The 24,807-nt window shown below is 45.6% G+C and overlaps 1 protein-coding gene across 1 annotated transcript in view; it reads left to right on the forward strand.

The window, feature by feature from the left end:
• The first annotated feature begins 388 nt into the window (after positions 1-388).
• LOC146861747 (uncharacterized) overlaps positions 389-24,807 on the forward strand; it is a 301,902-nt gene continuing 277,483 nt past the window's right edge. Inside the window, exon 1 of the mRNA XM_085643193.1 lies at positions 389-1,419. Within this exon, the coding sequence (XP_085499319.1) occupies positions 651-1,419 (769 nt within the window). The 5' untranslated portion in view covers positions 389-650. The remainder of the gene's footprint in view (positions 1,420-24,807) is intronic.

The raw sequence follows: 24,807 nt of genomic DNA on the forward strand, positions 1-24,807 counted from the left end.
GGGCATTTCAGTGGCCCGACACTCCTACGCTATAACGGAGGTGCCACCCCCTTCTTTTTGGGTTGCCTACATATGTGGCAACTGCTACTCTGTCAAGCCAGACCGAAAAAGATAGCTGTGGATGAGATCTGGCTAGAAACAAAGAAGATGTCCCATTTTATTTCACAAACCTTCCTCAAGCAAGCTCGTTTTCCTATACAAGACTGGAGCAGTGAAGATAGTATTTTACGATCATATTTTTAAAAGTGAAATGCAATGTTCTGTGCATCCTAACAAGTGGCTTAAAAACGAGAATATTCCCATGCTCCAGCCCCGCCCCCACCTTTTCCGGTCCACCTCTTCCTTGCCCTAAAGTAAAAACGCGCCACCTTCACCGCAGCCCGAGCAAACACATCGAGTGCTCCAAGACACCGGCGGATTCAGAGGCCGAACCAGGCCACGCCTGCAGAAGATGCTCTGCATCCTGCTCAGCCAGATTGTATGATTTTACGTGTATCTTTGCATCTTCAGGTGCGTGCACTTTTGCCAACCACAGCCGCCCTCCAGCCTCAAAAGGAACGACACCAGCAGCGCTTCGCCGCCTTTCCGCAAACACCTGCCCGCTGCTGGTCATTCCCCGGCCCTGCAGAAACCACCCCACCAGATCAGTCATGACACTGAGGCACCTGTCTACCTTCTCCTGGCCGCTGGCCGCCGCCTGTCTCGCTCCCTCTCCACTGCCCGCCTCGAGTACAGCCGGCTTCGGGGGCTGCTGGGGATGCTGCGGGGCAGTGCTGCTTTTTATCTGGAGCTCTGCTGCGGTAGCGGCCAGCATGAGTGGAGCGGCTGCGGCAGTGGCCGCTTCCCCCTCATCTTCTTCCGAAACGTCCGCGACTCCACGGACCCACCTGCTGGCTGCCTCCCTTCCATCCGCTGTGGGCAGCGGCCTCTGCTACCTATCGCCCAGCGTAGGCTCAGTGCAGGAGTTGGCGCAGCGATCCCGAGTGGTGATCGAGGGCCGGGTACAGGGCTCTCCAGGGAGACCGATGAACAACGACGCGACCGAGGAAAGGACCACTGCAGAGAGCAACGGGAAGGCAGATCAGACACACACTGCCAACTGGACCACGGACTTCGTCACCGCCCTACCCCCAGCAGCTCCAAGCAGGGCCTCCCCAGGCCCAGCAGCCTACCTTGTCAAGGTGCACCAGGTGTGGGCTGCTAAAGCGGGCGGCCTCCACAGGGACGCGCTGCTCTGGGTTCTGGGGGACTTTGGCTCCTGCCTGCGACTCAAGGAGGACAGCAAGTACATCTTCTTCATAGAACCAACCAACGGTAGCGGAGACACGGGCCCTGGGCTTTTTCGGGCCTCCTTCCCACCACTGGAGACTGGCCGTAATCTGAAGAAGGAGGTCAGCCGGGTACTGTGCCGGGGATGCGGTGAGTGTGGCACTGTGTTTTTTTTACCCTTGTGCTGCTTTAAAAAAAAAAAACGTGTTTACTTAAATGCCTCTCTTGATGCAGAGAGCGCCGAGGAGACGTGTTGATCCAGAATATGGATCTGCAGGTCTCCGGTGCCAGAAAGCGTATGCGTGTGCGGTTTGTTGTGCTGAGAAGGTGTGCTGTAACATCAGAAATGCGGAAGAGAAGGTTGCGTGGATCCTCGGGCTGGCTGGTACAGGGGTGCTTCAGATGTATCAGTTGAGCTAAAAGAGACATTCACTGCTTAATTTATAATTGAAAAATGACGATGGTCTGTCTCTGGGTGCCTTGTATTGTGTTTCCTTGATGTTTTGAAAGGCAGAAACAAATCGATGCTTACCAAGTATCGTGACACTCAAACCACAGTATCTTTCATTTGGTGCGGAATCAAAGGTGTTTTATTACAGGCATCGCTTCAATTTGTATTTAATTAGGATGCCTCTTATGCATACGATGACTTTTCCTCCAGACACGCACTTAAGTCCCGGAGGGCGACTATACAGTAACACTTAATGATTTAGCAGAAGATCTTGAAACAGTAGGTTTGTGTTAGAATTACACGTTGCACGTCTTTGTAATTTTAAACGGATGAAGGAAATTAGAAGCCTTGGTCAGTTGCCGTGCTGTACGGAAGAAATGCCGGTTGCTATGTTTAAAATCAATAATTGCGGTGTGGGTGTATCGGCCTGGGAAAGATTTGTGGACGAGATGTTATTGCTTGACGCTTTCTGGCCTTTGTGGTTTCTGTCAGTTACTTGTTCACGTGTTCCAGATAGCATTGCTCGTTCGTCGTCCATAACATGACCGTAACAATACATCACCCTGGGCTACATGTTCGGCATTAAGAAATTATATGCAGCTGACAAAAGAACACGCCTTTGACTTAGCTGAACATGTGAATTATTTTTAAATATCGAAGGAAGTAGTTTGATGGTGCCACATGTTAAACCACGTATCATGACAATTCGTTTTTCTCAATGTATATTGTTTCAGTTATTTATGTGTAATTTTCTTTGAGGTTCTTGCACTGGATGATCTAAGGTATAGCCGTTGTTTTTATTTTAGACATGTGCTGAAGGTCCCTCATCCACGTCTCCTGCCTCAGTTTGCAGCTGGTGATGTGCTGGACAGGGCTTAGGAGATGGAAGCTGTTTCAGAGCTGATTATTTTCTGTATGACGCAATGATTACAGGCACTGTAAGGAAGGAGCTGTTCACATAGCTTGGCGATGATGTGACGCTCTGATTGTCCAGCATAGGCTGATGTCACTGTACATTTCTAAAACCCGGAACACCATATATAATAGGATGAACAATGAAAAACTGGGAGGGCTTTCTGTTTATTTGTAGCCTAGACCTCGCTGTGAATGGCTAGTGCACTTCATCTGCTCCCTCCTTTCTCAACAATCGGGACGTGTTTTCTTCATAAAGCATAGTGCAGAGGAATGCAATGTCATTTCTGGAAGTAGGTGCTGCGTCAACGTGCACCACGCAAAAAGTTAATGTGACTTTTTAAAGTCAGACTGGACAGGCGTTGCTCCATTACATGTGTGATCAAACGGTTTCATGAAATATTCAGAAAGACGAGAGGTATATGTGAGATTTATGTCAGGACAGGTTAGAAAATAAAGCATGTTCACAGATGAAGATGACATTTTCAGTTAAAACCTTCTTCCACTAGGAAACCAATACAATTAGAAATGCTAGAAGCAGATAAGGTAGCATTTTGTGGAGTAGGTTTAAAACTTGAAGTGTAAAGTTTCCTATATAAAATGGCCTTAAGAAGAGCACCATCATGCATTTATTGTTTACATGTTGGCGGTGAATGTGGAAATTAAGCAACATTTAGGGTTAGACGCACCATGATGGGCTAGTCTGTCAGATTTTTTTGTGTGCAGTATGGTTTATCATATAGAGTTGGCAGAGAAGTCGGGTCTACTCCTGGAGGATAGTAGGAGTGTATTGCAGACCCAATTTGAGGTTTTTTGTTCTCTCTTTATCTCCTTCTCATTCTCCCCTTTCTACATATTACAATGGGCACTGAAACCTGTTTTCAATTTGCTCTTTTCTGTTCATTTCTAGTAGGGTTATTTAATGTATTACTTGATGTGTCGCTGAACCTTACGTTTTTTTTATGCACTCATTTTAAAACTGTTTATAATATATGATCATTTTAAAATTTGTATGTGTGATTACAGCTATGTGTAATATTTCTATGTACTTTTATGGCCTATTTAGACAGATTAAAGTTATATTGAACCTAGAAGCAGATAAGGGAGCATTTTGTGGAGTAGGTTTAAAACTTGAAATGCAAAATTCCCTAAATAAAATGGCCTTAAGAAGAACACCTATCAGGTGTCTGAACTGCCAGAGAAACTCAAAGGTTTTGTAAAAGAACCCTCACACACCTACCTAGTAGGTAACCTGCTTCACCATAGGGTTCACACTCTGGTCACCTAATGCTTCCAGGGTGTGCTGCGACGTCTGATTACAGCAGAGCTGTTTTTTTTTTTTTAGGGTGAGGTGGTGATAGTAAGTGAATAGTGCTGAAGTGTAGTGCTTTTAAAATTGACTCAAATACTGTTGAACATTTTGAGCTAGGCTTTATTGGAGAGAGTATTGGTCAATGGTAAAAAAGGTGAGGGATATGTGAAGAATTTTAATTTGATCCTTCTTATCCTGTGAAAGGTCTACTTGTTTCAGCCATATTCTCATGTGCCCAACAGGGTCAGATGGCTTTCACCAGGAGCAAAATAGAAGCTAGTATGCACTCTAAGGAATACAGCTATTATATGGATTGAACTTACAATCCACTGGAACTTCACCGTGTCGCTTTCAATATCTGTGGAGAAAAGTGTGGGAAAAAACACTGTATTAACATACAGGCCATGGTAAATTTCAACCTGGACTGTGGAGGGCGGCAGACCCTCCTAGTTCTAAGATTCAACGATGTGCCATTCCATTATTTTTAATCCTGTTTTAAAGCTTTTTATGTGCCTGAATTTTAGCTTTGTATATTTACAGGAATCATTGCTACTCGCCAGATGGTTAACTGCATTTAATTCCCAACATAAATGAGACATACAAGACTAATAGACATATAGGCATTATGTTCTTTTTTTATGTGTCTATTTTAATAGGCATGCTATCAAGCGGCTCATATGAAAATGTTTTTCTGGAATTTTTGTTGTGGTATTTATGGATTTGTATTGTTTTTCATAAAAAAGACATACAGATAAAAATGCCTGGTAGTATGGAGCAATTTGTGCTCATAATTCTCGGCCTATGGCCCGGTTTCAATGCAATGATTCTATGGGTCACTATCGATCGGCTGACTACGCTTATACACCATTAGTTGACAATATGGGCATTGTAGGTATATCATGTGCAAGTTACAGCTTTTATCTTTTTTATTAAAGAGATATGCATCTAAAGTTAATGAGTTTCTTATGTTTCGGGAGAGACATGCATTTGGTAAATAAAGGGGTAGTAAATACTGACTTCAGCGATAGTAGCTACTTGCCATCTTGGATCGCCAAGGGGGAGGACCTTGTAGTCACACTCTGTAAAATAGATTATATATCCCCAGTAAAGTCCCATATGTCTTTTCCTGGTTCTAAAAATCTGCTCATCCCATTAGCATGCTTACTTACTTGTTATGTTATGTTAAAGGTATTTATTGAGTGCATGTACACCATATGGTTTCATGGCACTAAGGTCCAGGGAGTGTTGCCGCTAAGTAGTTCATTAGTATGCCTGGCAAAAGAGCCAGGTCTTTAAGAGCTTCCTGAATTGAGGCTATGAAGTCGTTGATCTAATGTCTTGAGGAAGAGAATTTTAGAATTTTGGTGCCAGGACTGTGACTCTTACACCCCCCAGTTTCTTGCATTTGAACAATGGAATAACTAAGAGATTGAGGTGGGAAGACCTAAGATTCTGAGTCAGGGAGACTCTATGTAACTAAGAAGAAACAAACACTGGGCATTTACCATGGTACGCTTTAAAGATAATGCATACCAACTTGAATGCACTGCATTCAGCAACCCGGGAGCCAGAGTAACTTTCTCATAATCGGGGGACATGGTGCCATCTCGGCTTGTGATAAATTAATCTAGCGTCCTGATTTTGCACCAGTTGCAGTCTTTTGGATTGATATGTTGGTATACTAAAGTAGAGTGAATTGGCATAGTCAATATGAGAAATTACTAAGGCCAATAATACTTGGGTCAGGGCTTCGGTGGTAAGAAATCCGCTTGTGCCTCCCCCAATCCCCCAGCCTAAAGCTGTGATCACTGCTATCTATTGGAGTCAACAAACAATTGATGGACGGAATGCTGACAATGCAAACATTCTCCCCCAGTCAAGAGATCTGGGTTAAATCCATCGTTCTTTTGCCCACTACACCACCCCAGTTTAGACATGGCCATATGCAAATCAGTCTCGACCCTGTGCCTCATGGGAACAGTCCAGCCCGAACTGCCAAGCCATGTCTTCCCTGGACCGGAATCAAGCATCCTAGGACCGGTTTCTGGCTATCAGCCGTCATCAGCCAGGATAGCTTGACTCCAGTGGCATAGTGAGCACGGGTCCCACGTCTGGGAATACCCATCCCACTTAGGGCGAAAAGCGTTACAACAAACAATTGATGGACGGAATGCTGACAATGCAAACATTCTCCCCCAGTCAAGAGATCTGGGTTAAATCCATCGTTCGGGCGGGACTGTTCCCATGAGGCACAGGGTCAAGACTGATTTGCATATGGCCATGTCTGAACTGGGGTGGTGTAGTGGGCAAAAGAACGATGGATTTAACCCAGATCTCTTGACTGGGGGAGAATGTATGCATTGTCAGCATTCCGTCCATCATTTGTTTGTTGTAACGCTTTTCGCCCTAAGTGGGATGGGTATTCCCAGACGTGGGACCCGTGCTCACTACGCCACTGGAGTCAAGCTATCCTGGCTGATGACGGCTGATAGCCAGAAACCGGTCCTAGGATGCGTGATTCCGGTCCAGGGAAGACATGGCTTGGCAGTTCGGGCGGGACTGTTCCCATGAGGCACAGGGTCAAGACTGATTTGCATATGGCCACGTCTGAACTGGGGTGGTGTAGTGGGCAAAAGAACGATGGATTTAACCCAGATCTCTTGACTGGGGGAGAATGTATGCATTGTCAGCATTCCGTCCATCATTTGTTTGTTGTAACATCTATTGGAGTCAAGTCAGCACTGCACTGACAGGCTTTCTGATAGCCCTGTCAAAGAAGCCTATAAATCCTTCTGACATCGAAACAGTAGAAACCATTGGAAACAAAACATAACTTGTTAATGTTATTCCTATTTGATCTGGTCCTATGAGACTGGTCTAATTTTGTGAATTGCTTTCTTCTGGTTGATTTGTGATGTTTTCAGATCTAGCAATTCCAGCAGAAGCCATTGTCCCCTTCCAACTTTTGCCATACTCAACCCACGTGACAATGTGCATATTCCAGTCAAAAGCCCTCTAGAGGTGGCATGGGCCACATTTTATCCGTTTTATTCACTGAGCTTTACTGTGCTTAAATTGCAACACTGCTCTGTTCTTTTTAAGATAAACCTTTAAAAAAAAAGGGGAGAGGAGTTGGCCTAACGAGTAGGGAGCTCGACCTCGTACCTGGGGAACTGGGTTCGAGTCTAGGTAATGACACTGAACATCCTGTGATTCTGGGCAAATCACTTAATCTCCCCGTGCCTAACAAAAAAATGAATGTGTGTCCTCATGTAACGTAACTGGTGCTTTGTAAAGTGCTCTGATACCTGATTGGATTCGGGTCAACTTAGCACTATATAAAACTCTACAATTTAAAAAAAAAAAAAAAAAACTATTTGAGCGCCTCTATTGGTGTGTTTTTTAAATTGCAATTTAGATTTTCCACAGCAGGGTTAGGAAGACAATCATGATTTTATATTAAAGACACAGAGACTGATATTATGCATAATCCTCTTTATTGCCACACACATAGCAGCAACTACTAGAACGATTAACTTTCTAATTAGAATATTATAAAAAGTATACATATACCCAACAAGCATCTTCCTTCTTTTTTTGCTCTGCACCAATCAAGTCCCTTTGAACCAGAAGCGACGCAACATCTAGTTATCCTTTGTTGTCATTCTTCCAGGAACACTCATACTCTTCCTAAAAATTTCCTGTAATCATAAAATTATTAAGGGTGTGTTTCTTTCAGGAGGGATATTAGACTCTGTCTTTTAATAAAATCATGATTTTCTTCCCACCCTTGCTGTGGAAAATCTGAATTTTATAGCGAGGCACAGAGGCAAATATTATGCATGTTGAAAGCCTTGCCACAACATTCAGAGATGCACTTTTTATTGGTTTAAAATAAAACTTTTTTTTTTTGATAATCACATTTTATTAGCATTTTATATGAGAAACAGAACAAAAACCAGCATATATCAGCATGAATATACAATAGCCATGTCCAACAAACAGCGTAATCCGGCTCTAGGGAGTGATAGGATAGCTCCGTATGGCCATACACAGGGTAACATGTACTTTTACATTTGGAGGGCAACATGAACGTTAAGAAGGCCGCAAATTCAACCACTTGCCCCATATGGATGGCAATACCGCTTCTAGAGGATCAGATCTTAGACCTTTTAAACACCTCATTAGCCACTGGACTTCTGCCATCCACCTTTAAAGAGGCATGTGTCAGACCCTTGATAAAAAAACCGGGAGCCGACCCATCTAGCCTGAAGAATTATAGGCCAATATCCCAGCTACCATTCCTGTCAAAAGTACTAGAACAACATGTACTTAAGTCCTTGTCAGCCTTCCTGGAATGTCACCACCTTCTCCACGACCGGCAAGCAGGTTTCCGCGCACATCATAGCACGGAGCTAGTAATGCTGTCGGTACTGGATGAGCTAAGGTGCATGGCTGACGGTAAAAAGCCATGCGCGCTGATATTATTAGATCTTTCAGCAGCGTTTGATACTGTCAGCCATGCACTGCTCCTGGGTAGGCTGGCCGGGTTCGGGATAGGGGGACAGGCGCTAAAATGGTTCACAGCCTTTCTAACAGGAAGGACGCAGAGGATCCAATTGGCAGACCAGGTCTCAGAGGTGGGCAGGTTAGTTTGTGGGGTTCCGCAGGGGTCAGCGCTTTCGCCACTGCTATTCAACCTCTACTTGCAACCACTGGTAGAGTCGCTGGCTAAGATGAAGTGCAAAGTATTTAACTATGCCGACGATACGCAGCTACTGCTGAGCATCGACAACACTTCATCGGCACAATCAGAGGCCAAAGACATCCTACGCTTCACAGTGAATTGGATGTCGTCTAATCTGTTGAAAATCAATCCGGATAAAACAGAAGTCCTGGTTGTCTCAACTGCTGTGTCCCCTTGGAGTGATCTATACTGGCCCCAAGAGCTAGGCCCTGCCCCTAAATCCTGCCCCAATGTCAAGAGTCTTGGGATGAAAATCGATCAAGATCTCTCAATGGCTAATCAAGTCTCTGCTGTAGTTGGCTGCTGCACTAACTTAATCAGGCAACTACGCAAACTTGCCCCCCTGCTCTCGAGAAATATGCTGCAAACCATCGTGTCAGCCACAATAGTGTCTAGAATTGACTATGGAAATGTGCTGTACCTCGGCCTTCCGAAGTATTCCATCAGCCGTCTCCAGGTCATTCTAAACGACGCAGCACGCCTGGTCTTTGGAGTTCCAAGGAGGACCCATGCCTCCCCCTTGCTCCATCGATTACATTGGCTACCCATGCAGCAGAGAGTGGAGTTCAAAAGCATGTGCATCTGCCATAAAGCATTACATGGACAGGCGCCAACCTATATAAAGGAAAGGCTCGAGCTCCACGAACCCAAACGCGTCTTGCGATCGTCGGGCTCTTTCGTATTGTCTCAACCACGCTTTAAGCTGACGACCAAAGGAGGCAGATCGTTCTCAGTACAGGCCCCCATCAACTGGAATAAGCTGCCAGAGGCTCTTCGTAGAGAGCCCAATCTCCTCCGCTTCCGGAAGGCCTTGAAGACTCTACTCTTCAAGAACGCGTTCCCACTTCATTAACAAATTGCTAGACCCGTTACCTTCTATCTCCTCCATCTTTGTTCTGTACTTGGTCAGTAGCGCTTTGAGACCTGTCGGTGAGTTGGCGCGATACAAAACCCAGATACAAATACAAATACAAATATCTTCTGGAACTTCCTCGGACATCCCAGGGCCTCGAACAGGGGTTCTTCTTGGGTGGCACACCAATCCACCCCTCGTCGCCATTTCCGTAGGGTATTGGACCTGGTGCTTGCCCATGCCGCCGTTATGTCACGTTTGGCAATTGCGAGGGCTGTGCCCAAAAAGAGCTTGTCGGCTCTAGAGCCGTCCAAGCCGTCAAAGACGCCAAGGAGCAGGTGCATGGGGTCGTGGAGGACCTGCCAGCCTAGGGTCTGTGTAAGCTCAGACTCTATACTGGACCAAAACAAGACGAGAGCCGGGCAGGTCAACACCATATGAAAGAAATCTGCTGAGGCCTGACCACAGCGGGTACAGTCAGGGGAGGGGCGCAATCGCGCCCTGTGTAGACGCACCGGGGTGAGGTAGGCTGTGTTGCGATAGTAAAGTTGGATGAGGCAAAGCTTGGAGGAGGTTGTAAGGGTTTTGGGGACCATAGGGGAGTCACGCCAATCCGCCTCTTCCAGGGGGCCCAACCATCCCTCCCAGCGGGCTCGGAGTGTGCCAAGGTTGGTAGGGATGTTGTTAACTAGAGATCAATATATCCTTGAGACTCCTCCCCGCCCCAGGTTTCCCATCAGTTCCTGCGCTTCTAGTGGGCTGAATTCGGGTATCGATGTACCCTGGGAGATATGTGCCGGGAGTGCGTGGCGGAGTTGGAGGTATCAATAGAATTGGGAGGTGTGGAGGGAGTGACACTTTTGTAGCTCAACAAAGGTCCAAATGTGGTCACCCACCCAAATATCCCCGAGGAGAGAAATCCCAATGTGGTCCCAGGACTGGATGCCCATGAGGGAGGATGTCTCTCGGAGCCATAGGGGTGTGTGTTGAGTACGTTTTCTATCCCAGAGGGTGTGCTGGAGGGCAGAGCGCTACGAGGACTGATCTAGTGATCGGGGGGAGTATGAGCGGTATAGGAGCGCCGTAGAGATAGGCATGCAGCTGTGGGAAGTCCATGTACCTAAGCTCAGTTCGATAAGCCGGGTCAGACCAGCCTCCCGTATACCAATCATGGACTACGAGGAGTCTGGTTGCAAGGTAATAAAGGTGTAAGTTCGTCACTCCCATACCGCCGTCAAAGGGCGGGTTCCGGCATTGAGCCAGGGCAATGCGCAATCTCCCATGCACCCATAGGAATCTGGTAATGGCTCCGTCGAAGTCTGGAAACCAACTCCCCGGAAGGTGAAGGGTAATGTTTTGGAGAATATAAAGGAAGCGGCGGAGAATCATCATTTTAAAAAGGGTGCTACGGCCAAGGGGATTAAGCGACAGAGCCTGCTAGCGTTTAAGATCGGTTTTGGCTTTGGAGATCAGGGGGGTGATATTCAGAGCCCATTACAACTCCGGTAGGAGGGCTATCCAAATCCCCAGATAATTAAAGGACTGTCTCCTGATGGGAATGGTGGATTGCCACTCGAAGCAGGCTCTCGATATGTGGTGAGGGACAAGGGTGGATTTGGCGGGATTAAGTCCGAGTCCATAAACGCTCTCAAAACTTCGAAGTATCTCTAGGCAGCGGGGGCCGGAATGCTCTGGATCAGCCATGAAAAGTAGGACATCGTCCGCATAGAGAGCGATGTTATCCACGTGATGGGGGTCCTAGGACCAGCATTGGACCACCACATCAGAGTGGATGAGACAGGCTAGAGGCTCCATTGCCAACGCGAATAGCAAGGGTGAGAGAGGACACCCTTGATGCGTGCCTCTCCTGATCGGGAACACATCAGAGAGGGCCCCGTTGATAAGGACCCTAGCCCTCGGATTAGAGTAAAGGACGCAAACGGAGCGTAGGAACAGGGGACCAATGCCCATCAGTTGGAGAACCTCTGCCAAGTATGACCAATCGACCAGGTCGAAGGCTTTTTCAAAGTCCAGGAGCAATTGTGTGAGGTACAGGGACAAGTGTTGGCGGTGGGCCAGAGCAAGGTGTAGACGCCGTATACAGTGCCGAGTACCTCGCGACGACATAAAGCCGCATTGGTCCGGGTGGACTAGTTTGTGGAGGAGGGGGCAAAGACGCTGGGCCAATGCCGTTGCAAAAAGTTTCATTTCAGTATTTATGAGGGAGATTGGGCCGTAGTCCCTGCAGGAAGGTGAGTGTGACTGGGTCTTCGGGATGACGACAATGGTGGCTAAATCAGTCTCGGGGGGGGGGGGGGGGGAAGGAGCCCTTCTCGTCCACATATCGGAAGAGCTCAGTTAGATGAGGAACTAAGGAGTCTCTAAAGGCTGCATAATATTCCAGTGGGAAACGGTCGGGCCCCGGCGTCTTCCCAGAGTTCAGTCGTGAGATTGTGGTAAATAATTTAATTACCGGGACTTAATTTGATACAGAAAAATAATAAAGATAGCTCAGTAAAATAAGAGGCAAAATCCGTGATATTAGAGGTTCGGAATGGGCTTTATTCCAATGGACGATTCGAATCGTTGACTCCAGGTTCCATCACCACGGAGGTTCAGGAAGTGAAGTACATACTTTATTGATAAGTAATCACTTTTATACAATAGGCATTACAGTGAAGCAAATGCAGGAGGCGTAACAATTGATAGTAGAGATAGAACATACATGCGTAGCAAAAGTGGGCGTAACTGGGTGTAACTAAAGAACGTCATCAGGTATGATGTCATACTGGGGTGGTTCCATGAAAGAATTTCGCAATGTCAGCAGAAATACTTGGCAGAAATGCGCGCGCAGCAGCATGACGTATGATTGACGTGCGACTAGGGGGTGAAGGGGATTTGACATTTAACTCTACATGTGGCGACAGATGTCTGGAGGGTCAAGTCAACCTTATCCCAAATCATATCTAACATCCTATGTTTAAAGAACTACGTTATCCAAAAGAGAGGTCTCTTAGAGTAGAATCTTATTCTATACTGACTATACTGACTGTTAGTGCGTGTACAAGCGTCTAAGTGTCTACACTAGATGCGAGGGCAGAAGTCTTCCATAATAATAGGGCTATGAATTACTTGCATAAAGACAGAGAAGCCGGGCCTTTGCTCGGTAGCTGGAAGAATGTTTACTTAAACTACTAGACAGGAATGCATTGGGCAGGGAGCGGAGCAGATAATTTCGAAGGTGAAATACAGTTTTTGGCAGGCAACAAGCTGATGTCAGGCACCGTGAGCCGCGCAGGGAATGAGACAAAGTTCATGGTCACAGATGCAGGCTCAGACTGGAGCTCTCAGAGGCAGAAGGCAGGAAAAGCTTGATGACAGAATCAGGGCCTACTCGCCTGGACTGTGAAATGGCATAAGTGAACCATATAAAGCCGGTGGCCTTTCGTACTTAGGAATGGAATATCCGGCCCATTCATGGCGGATCTGAAAGAGGACATGTTAACGGTGGACGCACATGTATTTGCGTCTTCATAACTGGAACTGGAGGGAACATACATGTATTTGTGATTTATACATGAAACCGTTGGGGTCCAAGATAGGGGACATAACTGATCATAAAAATCCATATTTCCACATTCCCTCCTTGTCCCCTACTTGCCCGTCAAGAGATATCAATCTTCATCAATCCATTGATCTGTTCATATAGCATCATTTGTTCTTCTTTTTTCTTCTGGGACGAATGAAATCTTGGTGGTGGAATACACGATGTGGCACACAGACCACAGATCGCTGGTCCACATTGTAGGCATAAGCAGCAACTGAATAGTATGAGAAAGCCAATACCTAGGAAGGATAGGACCTTCCATCCAAAGGTAGATAATACACTCCAAAACCAACCGGACCAAGTCCAGGTGCCTGGACTCTGGTGTATCTGGCTTACAATCTTATGAAGGCGGGTTATGGCTTTATATACAGATGGCGAATTTTCTGGTATGAAAATGCAACAACTTGATCCGATGACCCTACAAGCTCCGCCCCTATCGGCCAGGATGACGTCAAGGACAAGACGATTTTGAAGCACAACAATCCGCATAGCAGACTGCTCTTCTGTTAAATTGCCTAAGGCGGAAATAGTTTCGTTCACTACTGCTTCAAGGGTTCTAGTTAATCTACGTATCAGCTTACTATTAGTAACGGTACCTATATAGGGAAAGAGACCTTTATTGAAATCTGTGTATTTTTCCCATGCTGTTTCAGTGTAATCGACTATTGGGAGATCTCTCCTTTCTCTATTGTGTACTAAATGAGTATTTCTGTGATAATCAGGAGGAGCTAGGAAAACAGGTGGCAAAAGGAATCCGATGTAGCAGGTACCATCCCAATCTAGAGGCAGACGTATATATGCCGTCTGACCACATATAAAATAGGAATGGCGGGAAGCTCTAAATGTCGACTTGCCTTGATCACTAAATTCTATTACAGTGGTGCATCTACTATGGCCCATATGTATGGAACCATTCTTTCTTACACATAATTCACCTTTTACTGGAAATACTGACATGGCGGGCAAAATTGGAGTAGCTTCGGATTCGACATTTAGGATCCTAAGATTAAGCGTAAAATTACCTAATCCATATACTTCATTTTCTAGATCAGTTCCTGTTCTTTTGGGAAGTCCCTCCTTGTTGGGGTGGCAGACTTTAAGTAAAACTAAGTTCAGATTTCCCCATACCCCGTTGTCTTGATAAACTGCGGAGTTCGAATCTTGGGAATTAATTAAACTAAACCATGCTCCACAGGAGCCGTTGTGTGTGAACGGGTATGGAAAGAGAGGTAGAATTCCTTTATAATTCTGATAGGGAGGGAGTCGGCCACATATCCAACAATTTGTAGCATTGCTAACCTGATGGGAATGATGTAACATACTAATAAAAGTGTTATTGCGCAGCGCAAATCTATATGACAATTCATGCGGAGGTAATTCACTAAAAGAATGTTCAGCAGTAACATTATAAACATGTCTAGAAATAGGATGATATATGTGCAACAATATACTTGCAGTAATTATTAAAAGACTTAGGAAAAACAGAATTAATAACGTCACTGTGCAATGACTACGCAGTGATTTACAGTACGCATGTCGTTTCAGCTTTATCCTTTTGTTTCTTTCTCTGTACAGGTCTAAGGGATACATGTCAGAGACAAATTCGACCGCTTCACCTTGGAGAGGACTTAAACAATCAAATTGCCTGACTGGTTAGACCTGAGTTTTAGTTTATATAGTTCACGACTATTCAATTCAACCAAAGGAAGTTTAGAGTCACTCGGGGAAGACACGCAAGGTGTGTCGTTTACATCTGATGGTAGTCCATGAAATTTCTTGATATGACTTGAATGTATCCAGCCTTTTCGACCCTCGATCTTCACGGCTGTCCTCGTCGTTAGTAATACGAGCTGAGGCGACCTCCACCTAGGATCCACCTGAGACTTCCGATCAAAGTTCCTCACTAAGACCAAATCTCCTGGAATTACGTCATGGGGTTTCACCTCAGTGTTGTCGGGAAAAGCTGCAGCTACCTGTGAACGACAAGATTGTAGTGCAGACATCAAGGAAGCCAAGTAATCTGTCAGCATATTACAGTCAATATCAGTTATTTTGCGTGGTATAGGCGTCCCCCACATATTTGGTGGTCTGCCAAAGATCACCTCATACGGGGATAGCCCTGTTCGAGAGTGTGCTACCATTCTCATGTAAAAGAGTGCAACGGGTAAAGCTACTACCCAGTCGACACCTTTCTCTCTACAAATTTTGGACAATCTAATTTTCAGGGTCTGATTATGTCTTTCCACGAGGCCTGCTGCCTCGGGGTGTCGGACACAGTGAAACTTCCACTGATAACCTAACAAAAGTGAAACGTGTTTCATTAGTTCGGATGAGAACGGCTGGCCGTTATCTGAGTAGACAACACGTGGTAAACCGTACCGTGGGAAGAATTCTCGAACTAACTGTTTGGCAGTAGTCGGGGCAGTGTAATCTGAAACCGGGTATGCCTCTGTCCAACGGGAAAGAGCACAGACAACTACGAGAACATATTTGAATCCTCGACATCGTTCCATCTGGATATAATCCATCTGGAGGATTTCAAAAGGGTGATCAGGAGGCTGAAATCCACCCTGTTCTACGGGAATGCTTTTTCCTGGGTTAAACTGACAACAGATCATACAGGTACGGACTTTTTGTTTAGCTGCTGCTCGTAAATGTTTGTTGAACCAAATGTGTTGGATGCTGTCTAGCATAGCTTTTTCTCCTAGATGTGCTGGACTATGTACAGTGTTAATAATGACTTGGACCATTGAATCAGGAAGGAACCACACAGATTTTTCCTTTGTCATCCATCCTTGATCCGTTTGGATCCCTCCTAATTCAGTCCATTTCTTTATTTCGTCTGGAGTAGCATGTGTCTGTATGTCAATTACGTCAAGAGCAGGATCCTTAACCATCATGCAATGTGTTGGTGTCGGGACTATTGTCTTTGTCATGTCGGATGTTTGAGTTTGAGCAGTCTGTTTAGCTGTTCTGTCAGCTAGATCATTGCCTTGAGAAATGATATCAGTAACTTTCGTATGAGCTTTACATTTCATAATTGATATTGCAGTGGGTAGATGTATTGCATCTAATAAGGCATGAATGAGGGGTCCGTGCTGAATGTGGGCACCGTGAGAAGTTAAATAACCTCTCTCTCGCCACAGCACGCCGAAGTCATGTACAACTCCGAATGCATAACGTGAATCAGTGTATATGTTGACTTTTTTATTTGTGGCTTGAATACAGGCTTGTGTCAGAGCGATGAGCTCTGCTGCTTGAGCGGACAAGGTATTTATACAATTTGTTTCAATGATTTCAGCGTCTGTTGTGACTGCATAAGCGGCCACTAACTCTCCTGTACCTGTTCTCATACATGAACCATCTACATACAACGTCAGGTCTGGGTCTGATAATGGAACGTCTGTTAAATCTTGTCTGGGTTTCGTCGTGATAGTGATAACTTCAATACAATCATGTGCAAGTGGGTCTGTTCCGTTTACTGGTAACAGTGTGGCAGGATTCAATGTACTACAACGTCTGATTTCTATATGTGGCTGAAACAATGTTAATTCGTAACCGGTGAGTCGTGCTATAGTCAAGTGTTGTGTTTGTGTGCGGTTCAAAAGAACCTCTACTGCATGTGGTACTTGTACTGTCAATGGATGTCCTAATACTATGGCATCGCTTTGTCTGATTGCTAAAGCTGTTGCTGCCACTGATTTTAGGCATGCAGGCAAAGCCTGAGCTACGGGATCTAGTGTACTAGAAAAATAAGCACATGGTTTGTGTGATCCTGCTTGTTCCTGTGTGAGTACAGACAAGGCAGTACCTTCGCGTTCTGTAACAAAGAGTGTAAACTGTTTATTGTAACATGGTGTTGCTAGGACAGGTGCTTGACATAAAGCTTTCTTTAAACTTTCAAAAACGTGTGTATGTTCCTGAGTCCAAGGGAGGACAGTCGATGTGGCTGCCTCCTGTGTTGTCAATTGAATGAGTGGTTTTGCTAGAAATGCATACTGAGGGATCCACTGCCTACAATATGAAGTGAGGCCTATGAAAGCCCGCACCTCCTTTTGTGTCTTGGGTATTGGCATATTTGCAATTAGCTGGATGCGATCTGGTGTAAGCTGCCTTCCCTCCTTGGACAGCGAGTGACCAAGGTAAACAACTCGCTGGACACAGAATTGCAGCTTAGAAGGGGACACCTTGTGCCCCTTTTCGGCCAAAAATTGTAATACCGTCAGTGATGCTTTCTCACATTCAGGTTCGTTTCTAGCGGTGATCAGCAGATCATCGACATATTGAAGCAGGGCAGTGTTGACTGGCATGTGGATACTGTCAAGTTCTCGTTTCAGTGCTTGGCTATAGATGCTGGGGCTTTCTGTAAATCCTTGAGGTGCGCGTGTGAATTTACAGCTACGTCCATTTAAACTAAATCCGAACAAGTATTGGCTTTCCGGATCTATTGGGACGCTGAAAAAGGCATTCTTGAGATCAATTACAGTAAAGAATGTTGCTTCGGAATCAATAGCTGTCAGTAATGACGAGATATCTGGGACCACAGGGAATTGTGGCACAATGCATTTGTTCAATTCGCGCAGATCAATAACCAATCGATATACTGGCGGGGCCTTTGGATCTGTTCGTTTAAGAATCGGAAAGATCGGGGAATTACATACAATGGAGTCTGTTTCCACAACCACTCCTTGGACAATGAGCTCGTCAATAATTTGCAGTAAAGCCACTACAGCATCTGGTGGTAACTTGTATTGTCGCATTCGTGGTAGTACCACTCCTGCCTTTAGTGTAACTCGATATGGTGTAATATTCATGCAACCCACATCAGTAGGGCCTTGTGCCCATAAATGTGTAGGTAAAGTCTGCAGTCGGGGATCCATGTCTCGAGACACATAGTGACCTTTGAAATCACGTAAAAACAATCTTACTCCTTCCGGAGAACAACATATTATAGCTCCTAGAGCTTTCAGTGTTTTTATACCTAACAGGTTTTCTGGACATGATTTTGTAAGCAATAAATCTGTAGTTCGGGTTAAGGGTCCTATCGTAAGTGGAAGAGGCTGTGATACTTCATTAACAATAGGTTTTCCTGAAAAACCAAGGGAAATATTCTGTGAGTCTGAGAGGGGTGCCCCTGGAACTTCACTACGTTTTATAGTTGTTCGACTTGCCCCTGTATCAAGTAAAAATTTTCTATCTTGGCCTAATAGTTCACTATGTACATAAGGTCCTTCTTGGTCTACAGGGACCTCGATAAGGGGTAAGTCAACTTCCCTCTCTAGGCTGGTTCATGCGTATCGTTGATAATCAGGATAGTCATACTGTGCGGTCTGGTATAGCTGTCGTGTCGTGGTTTGTGTGGCAGCAACAGGCAGCGCTGGTGCAGCTGGCACAAACTGTATAGACTGTTGTGGAGCTGGCATGGCCTGTGCATGCTGCGGAGCTCCTTGTTCATTCTGATCCTGTCTAGGTGGCCGTGGTCTTTCTTGTGTTTTACCTGTGGCGATATTACGCTTCAAGACTGGGCAATCGTGTATGTAATGACCTGGTTGTTTACAATAGTTGCATGTCCCTTTTACAGGTCCTGCTGAATCACCGGACTGTGTCATACCCTTTTTATGACCTTCAGCTGGAACTGTCTGGGAGACTAGCATTTTCATTTTTGTGTCTTTCATGCGTTTCTGTTCATGTTCTTGTTCCTCTCTAATTCTATTGTAATGATACTGTAACATTTGTAACATTTGAGATGGGGTATTACCTTGCCAGGTACTCTCGAATTTTAATACTCTATTCTTCACCTGGGGCAAGGAATTTTCAACTAATTTTGTCACAAACAGATGTGGGTATGACTCGCTACTTGCTTTTATACCACTATTTATACCAAAACATTTTTCGAATCGGGCATAGAAATCACTAGTGTCTTCATCTTGCTTTTGTTTACAGGCTGAGATTGCACCCCAGTCTTCCTTTTTCGTGGTTAATAAACGTGGCAGTACCTGTACTAGTAAACCTGGTAGTGCTTTAGTTTTATCCCCAAGCCCCGAACCTGGACCTCGGGCCCTTTCTTCATTTTCTAATGCTGTCCAGTCTATCTTTTGGTCTCCCACCTCCCACCTCCCACTCTTTTTCCTTGAGTTTTTCATAAATGCCAGCAGGCATTAATACCTTTAATATTGTCATAATGTCGGGATAGGTATACTCTCCCATGAGTAACATGTCTTTAATTTCTCGGTGAAAACCCGCTGGGTCTTTGTCATGACTGGGTACCACTTTCTTCATTTCTAACAATTCTATTTTCGATATGGGCGTATATACATATACACGTTTAAACTGATTGTCCTCGCCCTTTATTGGGTGTACTTCTCGTAAGGGATTCTGTCTGTCCATGTAATACGTCGTTCTTTCCTTGATGGGCAGTGAGACATGTTCTGGGCATACGAAAAGAATGTACTGCTTTCTTGATTCTAGTATTTCTCTAATTAACTTAGTACCTGAACCTCTCCATCTATTCGTGAGTAATTCAGTCAATATATCAGGTAACGGACCAGGATCGGAATGTTGACTTTGATAAAGTATAAGAAGTTGTTGAATCATATAAATCCCAGCTAAACGCTGTTCATCTGGGGTGAGGTTCAAAAATGTGTGTGCTACTGTATCATCACCATATTTTCTGGGACTGTCAACCCAATGAATGGCTGACCTGGCTAATTCTTGTTCATCCATAGAATCGAGTAAATGATAACCCCTTCGTTCTCGGAGTAATTTGTCAGCGGCTTGGAACGAATGCTCGGGGGACCTTGGATTTATTATAGGTGTTTGGAAATTCCTGTTATTATCTGGACATATCGGACGTATCGGGTCAGTGAAACATCTAGTACTATTACAAGATCTTCCTCTACCTACATAGGCTATGGTTTCTGACTGTCCTGTGGGCAGTCCTGATCCTTCCTCCTCCTCATTTTGTTCAAACTGGTCTACCGCTAATCTCTCTTCGTGTAGGCGTTCTATTTCTTTACGGATCTTTCGGCACATGGCTATTATACATTTTTGCCTATCATGTCTCCCTTCTGATATATTCTGGCTCCATCTGGTAAGGGTTTGCATTATTTCCGGATCTACCCCCGGTCGGTCTTGATTTCTGATTACACAATTTATGAGGAAACGTAACAGTTCCCCCTGTATCTCCACTTTCTGGTATTCCATAGCTCTGTTAATACATTCAGAATCTCGCCCTGTTTGGACAAAATGATATATATTATCTAGATGCATAGTCATTCCTGGTAGCTTTCCTAAATACCCCGCAGCTCGTCTGATACGTAATGATGCCAGGATCATTTCGTCCTCTTTTCCGGGCACAGGGTCATATCTACAATCTACAAGAAGTTCCTTAAGCGTGCGGGAATTTATGAGTTTGGGGGTACGTGGATGTGCTGATTCTTGAAAAGTAAGTTTATTTATTCTGGGTGGCGTAGAAAAAATGTTGGTAGCACCTCCGGTAGCCCCGTCTGGGGTATCGGGCGTGAAAGGATTCGTTGAACGCGATACAGCAACTATAGGTGTGGACACAGCTGTAGAAGCAGCTGTAGGAACAGATGTGGAAACAGATGTGCTTGCCGGAACTTGTGTCAGAATTTGATGCTGTAGGGATACAGATACAGGAACTTGGCGTTGAACCTCCCCGGCAGACGGTCTATGTGGGGCGGGGTTAGCATACTCGGGAGCTGCTTCATCTAAATATGAGGAAAGAAAAACATCTTCTGCTGTTCTAGGATGCCCCTTAGGATGCATTTTTATTAGGAACAATGGGGGTGGCAAGTCTTTTGGTATCTCCGGAGTAGCCTTAGGTAATCCCTCGGCCAGAAGGGGATACATACCATTCATAAGGGCATTTCTTTGTCTGTCTACTTGTTCTGATTTCACTCGTGTACCTTCTTCAATTAATAGATTTTCTCGGACTTTATTTGAATTTTCCTTACTCCTCTCTTCCTGTCTACGTGCTTTTTCTGTACGTCTATACGATTCTTTACGCCATAATTCAATGGCGTCTTTCTGTGATTGTCTAGCTTTCCTTTTCCATAATTCTTCCTCTACTTTCATGATGCAATCTGCATCCCAGGTCCCAGCTGCGGGCCACCTCTGACTTTCTGATAATTCCTTAGTGTAGTCTACCCATAGATCAAGAAATAATATGGCGTCTAGGCCATGTTTATGATACATGAAGTACCCTGGAGTGTCCCTAGGAGGAATGGGAACAGCTTCTTCGAGTACCCCTTTTCTAGTTGTGATCTGTCTTAGTTTCGAAAAGAGCGGCATATTGAGAACTGATCTGATACTTGGTCTTGAACAAACTTAATACAATAAACACAATAATGAACAGTCATTCACACCACAATATGCAGGACGTATTAACACATTTAACATTTAACGTTTAAATGAGCAACAATGATGATGACGATCTAAGAAAACTTAATCACAAGACATAATCCTCGGCATTAACTGAATTATTCTGAATTTATATACTTGATATACTAGATATACTGCTAAACAGTACAGATACACTGCTACAACAGTGCAGACCGGATTTGTGTACCCAAACCCGTCTGGACCGGCACAACTTATGTGCACGCCAGAACGCCTCCCCAGTAATGGTACTCACCGGGTAGCTCGGAACGGAAGGCCTCGGAACGGAACTGAACTGAACTGGACTGGACTTGACTCGAAAACTTCGGAAACTTCGGAACATCGGAAACCTCGGAACTTCGGAACTTCGGAACTTGGTGGGCCTCTGTATACCTCGGATCTTGCTCTCTCAGCTAGGCTCTGGTCGGGATACTTCGCACTTCTCACCGCCTCGTCTGGGTGTTGATCGCAGCCTCAGTCGCCCCCGCTTGACCGGAGGGAGATACAGGAAATCCTGCTGGTACGCGTTGTTGTCCGTCCAGCTGTGGCAGGAGACCGGGCCTGCAACGCACCGCCGGCGCGTGAGATGAGAAAGTGTCCCTATTCGGGCGCCATTCATGTGGTAAATAATTTAATTACCGGGACTTAATTTGATACAGAAAAATAATAAAGATAGCTCAGTAAAATAAGAGGCAAAATCCGTGATATTAGAGGTTCGGAATGGGCTTTATTCCAATGGACGATTCGAATCGTTGACTCCAGGTTCCATCACCACGGAGGTTCAGGAAGTGAAGTACATACTTTATTGATAAGTAATCACTTTTATACAATAGGCATTACAGTGAAGCAAATGCAGGAGGCGTAACAATTGATAGTAGAGATAGAACATACATGCGTAGCAAAAGTGGGCGTAACTGGGTGTAACTAAAGAACGTCATCAGGTATGATGTCATACTGGGGTGGTTCCATGAAAGAATTTCGCAATGTCAGCAGAAATACTTGGCAGAAATGAGCGCGCAGCAGCATGACGTATGATTGACGTGCGACTAGGGGGTGAAGGGGATTTGACATTTAACTCTACATGTGGCGACAGATGTCTGGAGGGTCAAGTCAACCTTATCCCAAATCATATCTAACATCCTATGTTTAAAGAACTACGTTATCCAAAAGAGAGGTCTCTTAGAGTAGAATCTTATTCTATACTGACTATACTGACTGTTAGTGCGTGTACAAGCGTCTAAGTGTCTACACTAGATGCGAGGGCAGAAGTCTTCCATAATAATAGGGCTATGAATTACTTGCATAAAGACAGAGAAGCCGGGCCTTTGCTCGGTAGCTGGAAGAATGTTTACTTATACTACTAGACAGGAATGCATTGGGCAGGGAGCGGAGCAGATAATTTCGAAGGTGAAATACAGTTTTTGGCAGGCAACAAGCTGATGTCAGGCACCGTGAGCCGCGCAGGGAATGAGACAAAGTTCATGGTCACAGATGCAGGCTCAGACTGGAGCTCTCAGAGGCAGAAGGCAGGAAAAGCTTGATGACAGAATCAGGGCCTACTCGCCTGGACTGTGAAATGGCATAAGTGAACCATATAAAGCCGGTGGCCTTTCGTACTTAGGAATGGAATATCCGGCCCATTCATGGCGGATCTGAAAGAGGACATGTTAACGGTGGACGCACATGTATTTGCGTCTTCATAACTGGAACTGGAGGGAACATACATGTATTTGTGATTTATACATGAAACCGTTGGGGTCCAAGATAGGGGACATAACTGATCATAAAAATCCATATTTCCACAAGATAGCGCTGTGTATCTCCTCTGGGGTAAGGGAAAGATCTAGTTCCGATGACTCCGCCTGGGTAAGGCAGGGATGAAGGACGTCTGCTCTCTCTAGCACAGCCGACAGGGAAGCTTCGGGGACCTGAGCAGAGTAAAAGTGGGAATAGTAACTAGCAAACGTTTGGACGATCGCTCGTGACGTGCGGTGAAGGGTACCGGCAGAGTCCTGAATTTCAGGGATGAATCTGTGGGCTCTGGGGTCGGAGACCAAGTTGTGGAGCAGCTTTCCATTTTTATCCCCCCAACCATAGACGCGTGCCACGGAAGAGCACCACAACATTTTGGCTGACTCCAGAGAGATGTGACGGATTTCGTCTCTGAGGGCCGCCAGCTGCCTAGAAGAGCGAGCGTCAGATGTATCCGCAGAAACCATTTCCAGCCGCAAGGCTTGCGCTTCCAGCTGAGCCAAGCGGGCAGTCTGCTCGGCCAGCTTCGAGTGCACCAATCCCCTAGCCACCCCACAGAGAGTTGCCTTGCCGGCCTCCCATAACGTGCCCGGGGAGGGGACAACCCATGATTGACCCGGAAGTATTGTTGGAGCTCCAACCCAAGCTCCACTCTGAACAGCTCGTCCTGGAGAAACCAAGCGTTTAATCGCTATATTAGTCGCGCATCTTTCCGTGGTTCCCCAAAGCGTAAGGATAGGGGCAAGTGATCTGACAGTCCACGAGGGAGAATCGAGATATGAGAGACAAGGTGGCAGTCAAGTGCAGGGAGGAGAAGCAGGTATGTGCAGGGAGGAGAAGCAGGTAGATGCGGGAGTGAGTGTGGTGGGCCGCGGAAGTGTGGGTAAATTGTCTTTCCCGGGGTTTCTATATCCACCAGGCGTCGCAGAGGCCGAGGGCTCCAGTTCAGTCCGAGAGTTTGGTGGTATGGGATAGTCACGCCGGGGATGGGGCACCAGTCGAGTCAAGTCGCGGTTGTAACACTGCATTAAAGTCACCCCCAATAATGGTCTGTCCCTGGGGTAAGGCTGAAATAATCTCAGTGAGGCAGTGCAGGGTAGTGGAAAGGGTGGCTGGGGGGATGTAGACTGAGGCAAAATTTATGGTGTGGCCCTCAAGAGTTCCAGAGATGGTCATGTACCTTCCCTGGAAGTCAGTTCTGATCTGTGTGGGAGTAAAGGGGAGACCTCTCTGAGTTATTATGGCCATCCCCCGGGCGCCCCGACTGAAGCCGGAATGCCACACCTTATCAAACCCATATTGGGCTAGGATGAGTCTCTTGGAGTAAGAGGATATCAGATGCATGGCGCTGGGCGTATTTGAGAACGGCGGTGCGTTTGGTAGCTCCATCTCCCTCCCAACCCTTCCCAACTCCCCCCACACTACACTTCTGAAATTGAAGCATCTGTCACCCTAAGGAAGGAACAAAAAGCAAAACAACTCAAAATAGACAGTAACAGTGGCT

The sequence above is a fragment of the Triturus cristatus genome, chromosome 2_2 (genome assembly GCF_964204655.1).
Source record: "Triturus cristatus chromosome 2_2, aTriCri1.1, whole genome shotgun sequence".
Taxonomy (NCBI): Eukaryota; Metazoa; Chordata; class Amphibia; order Caudata; family Salamandridae; genus Triturus; species Triturus cristatus.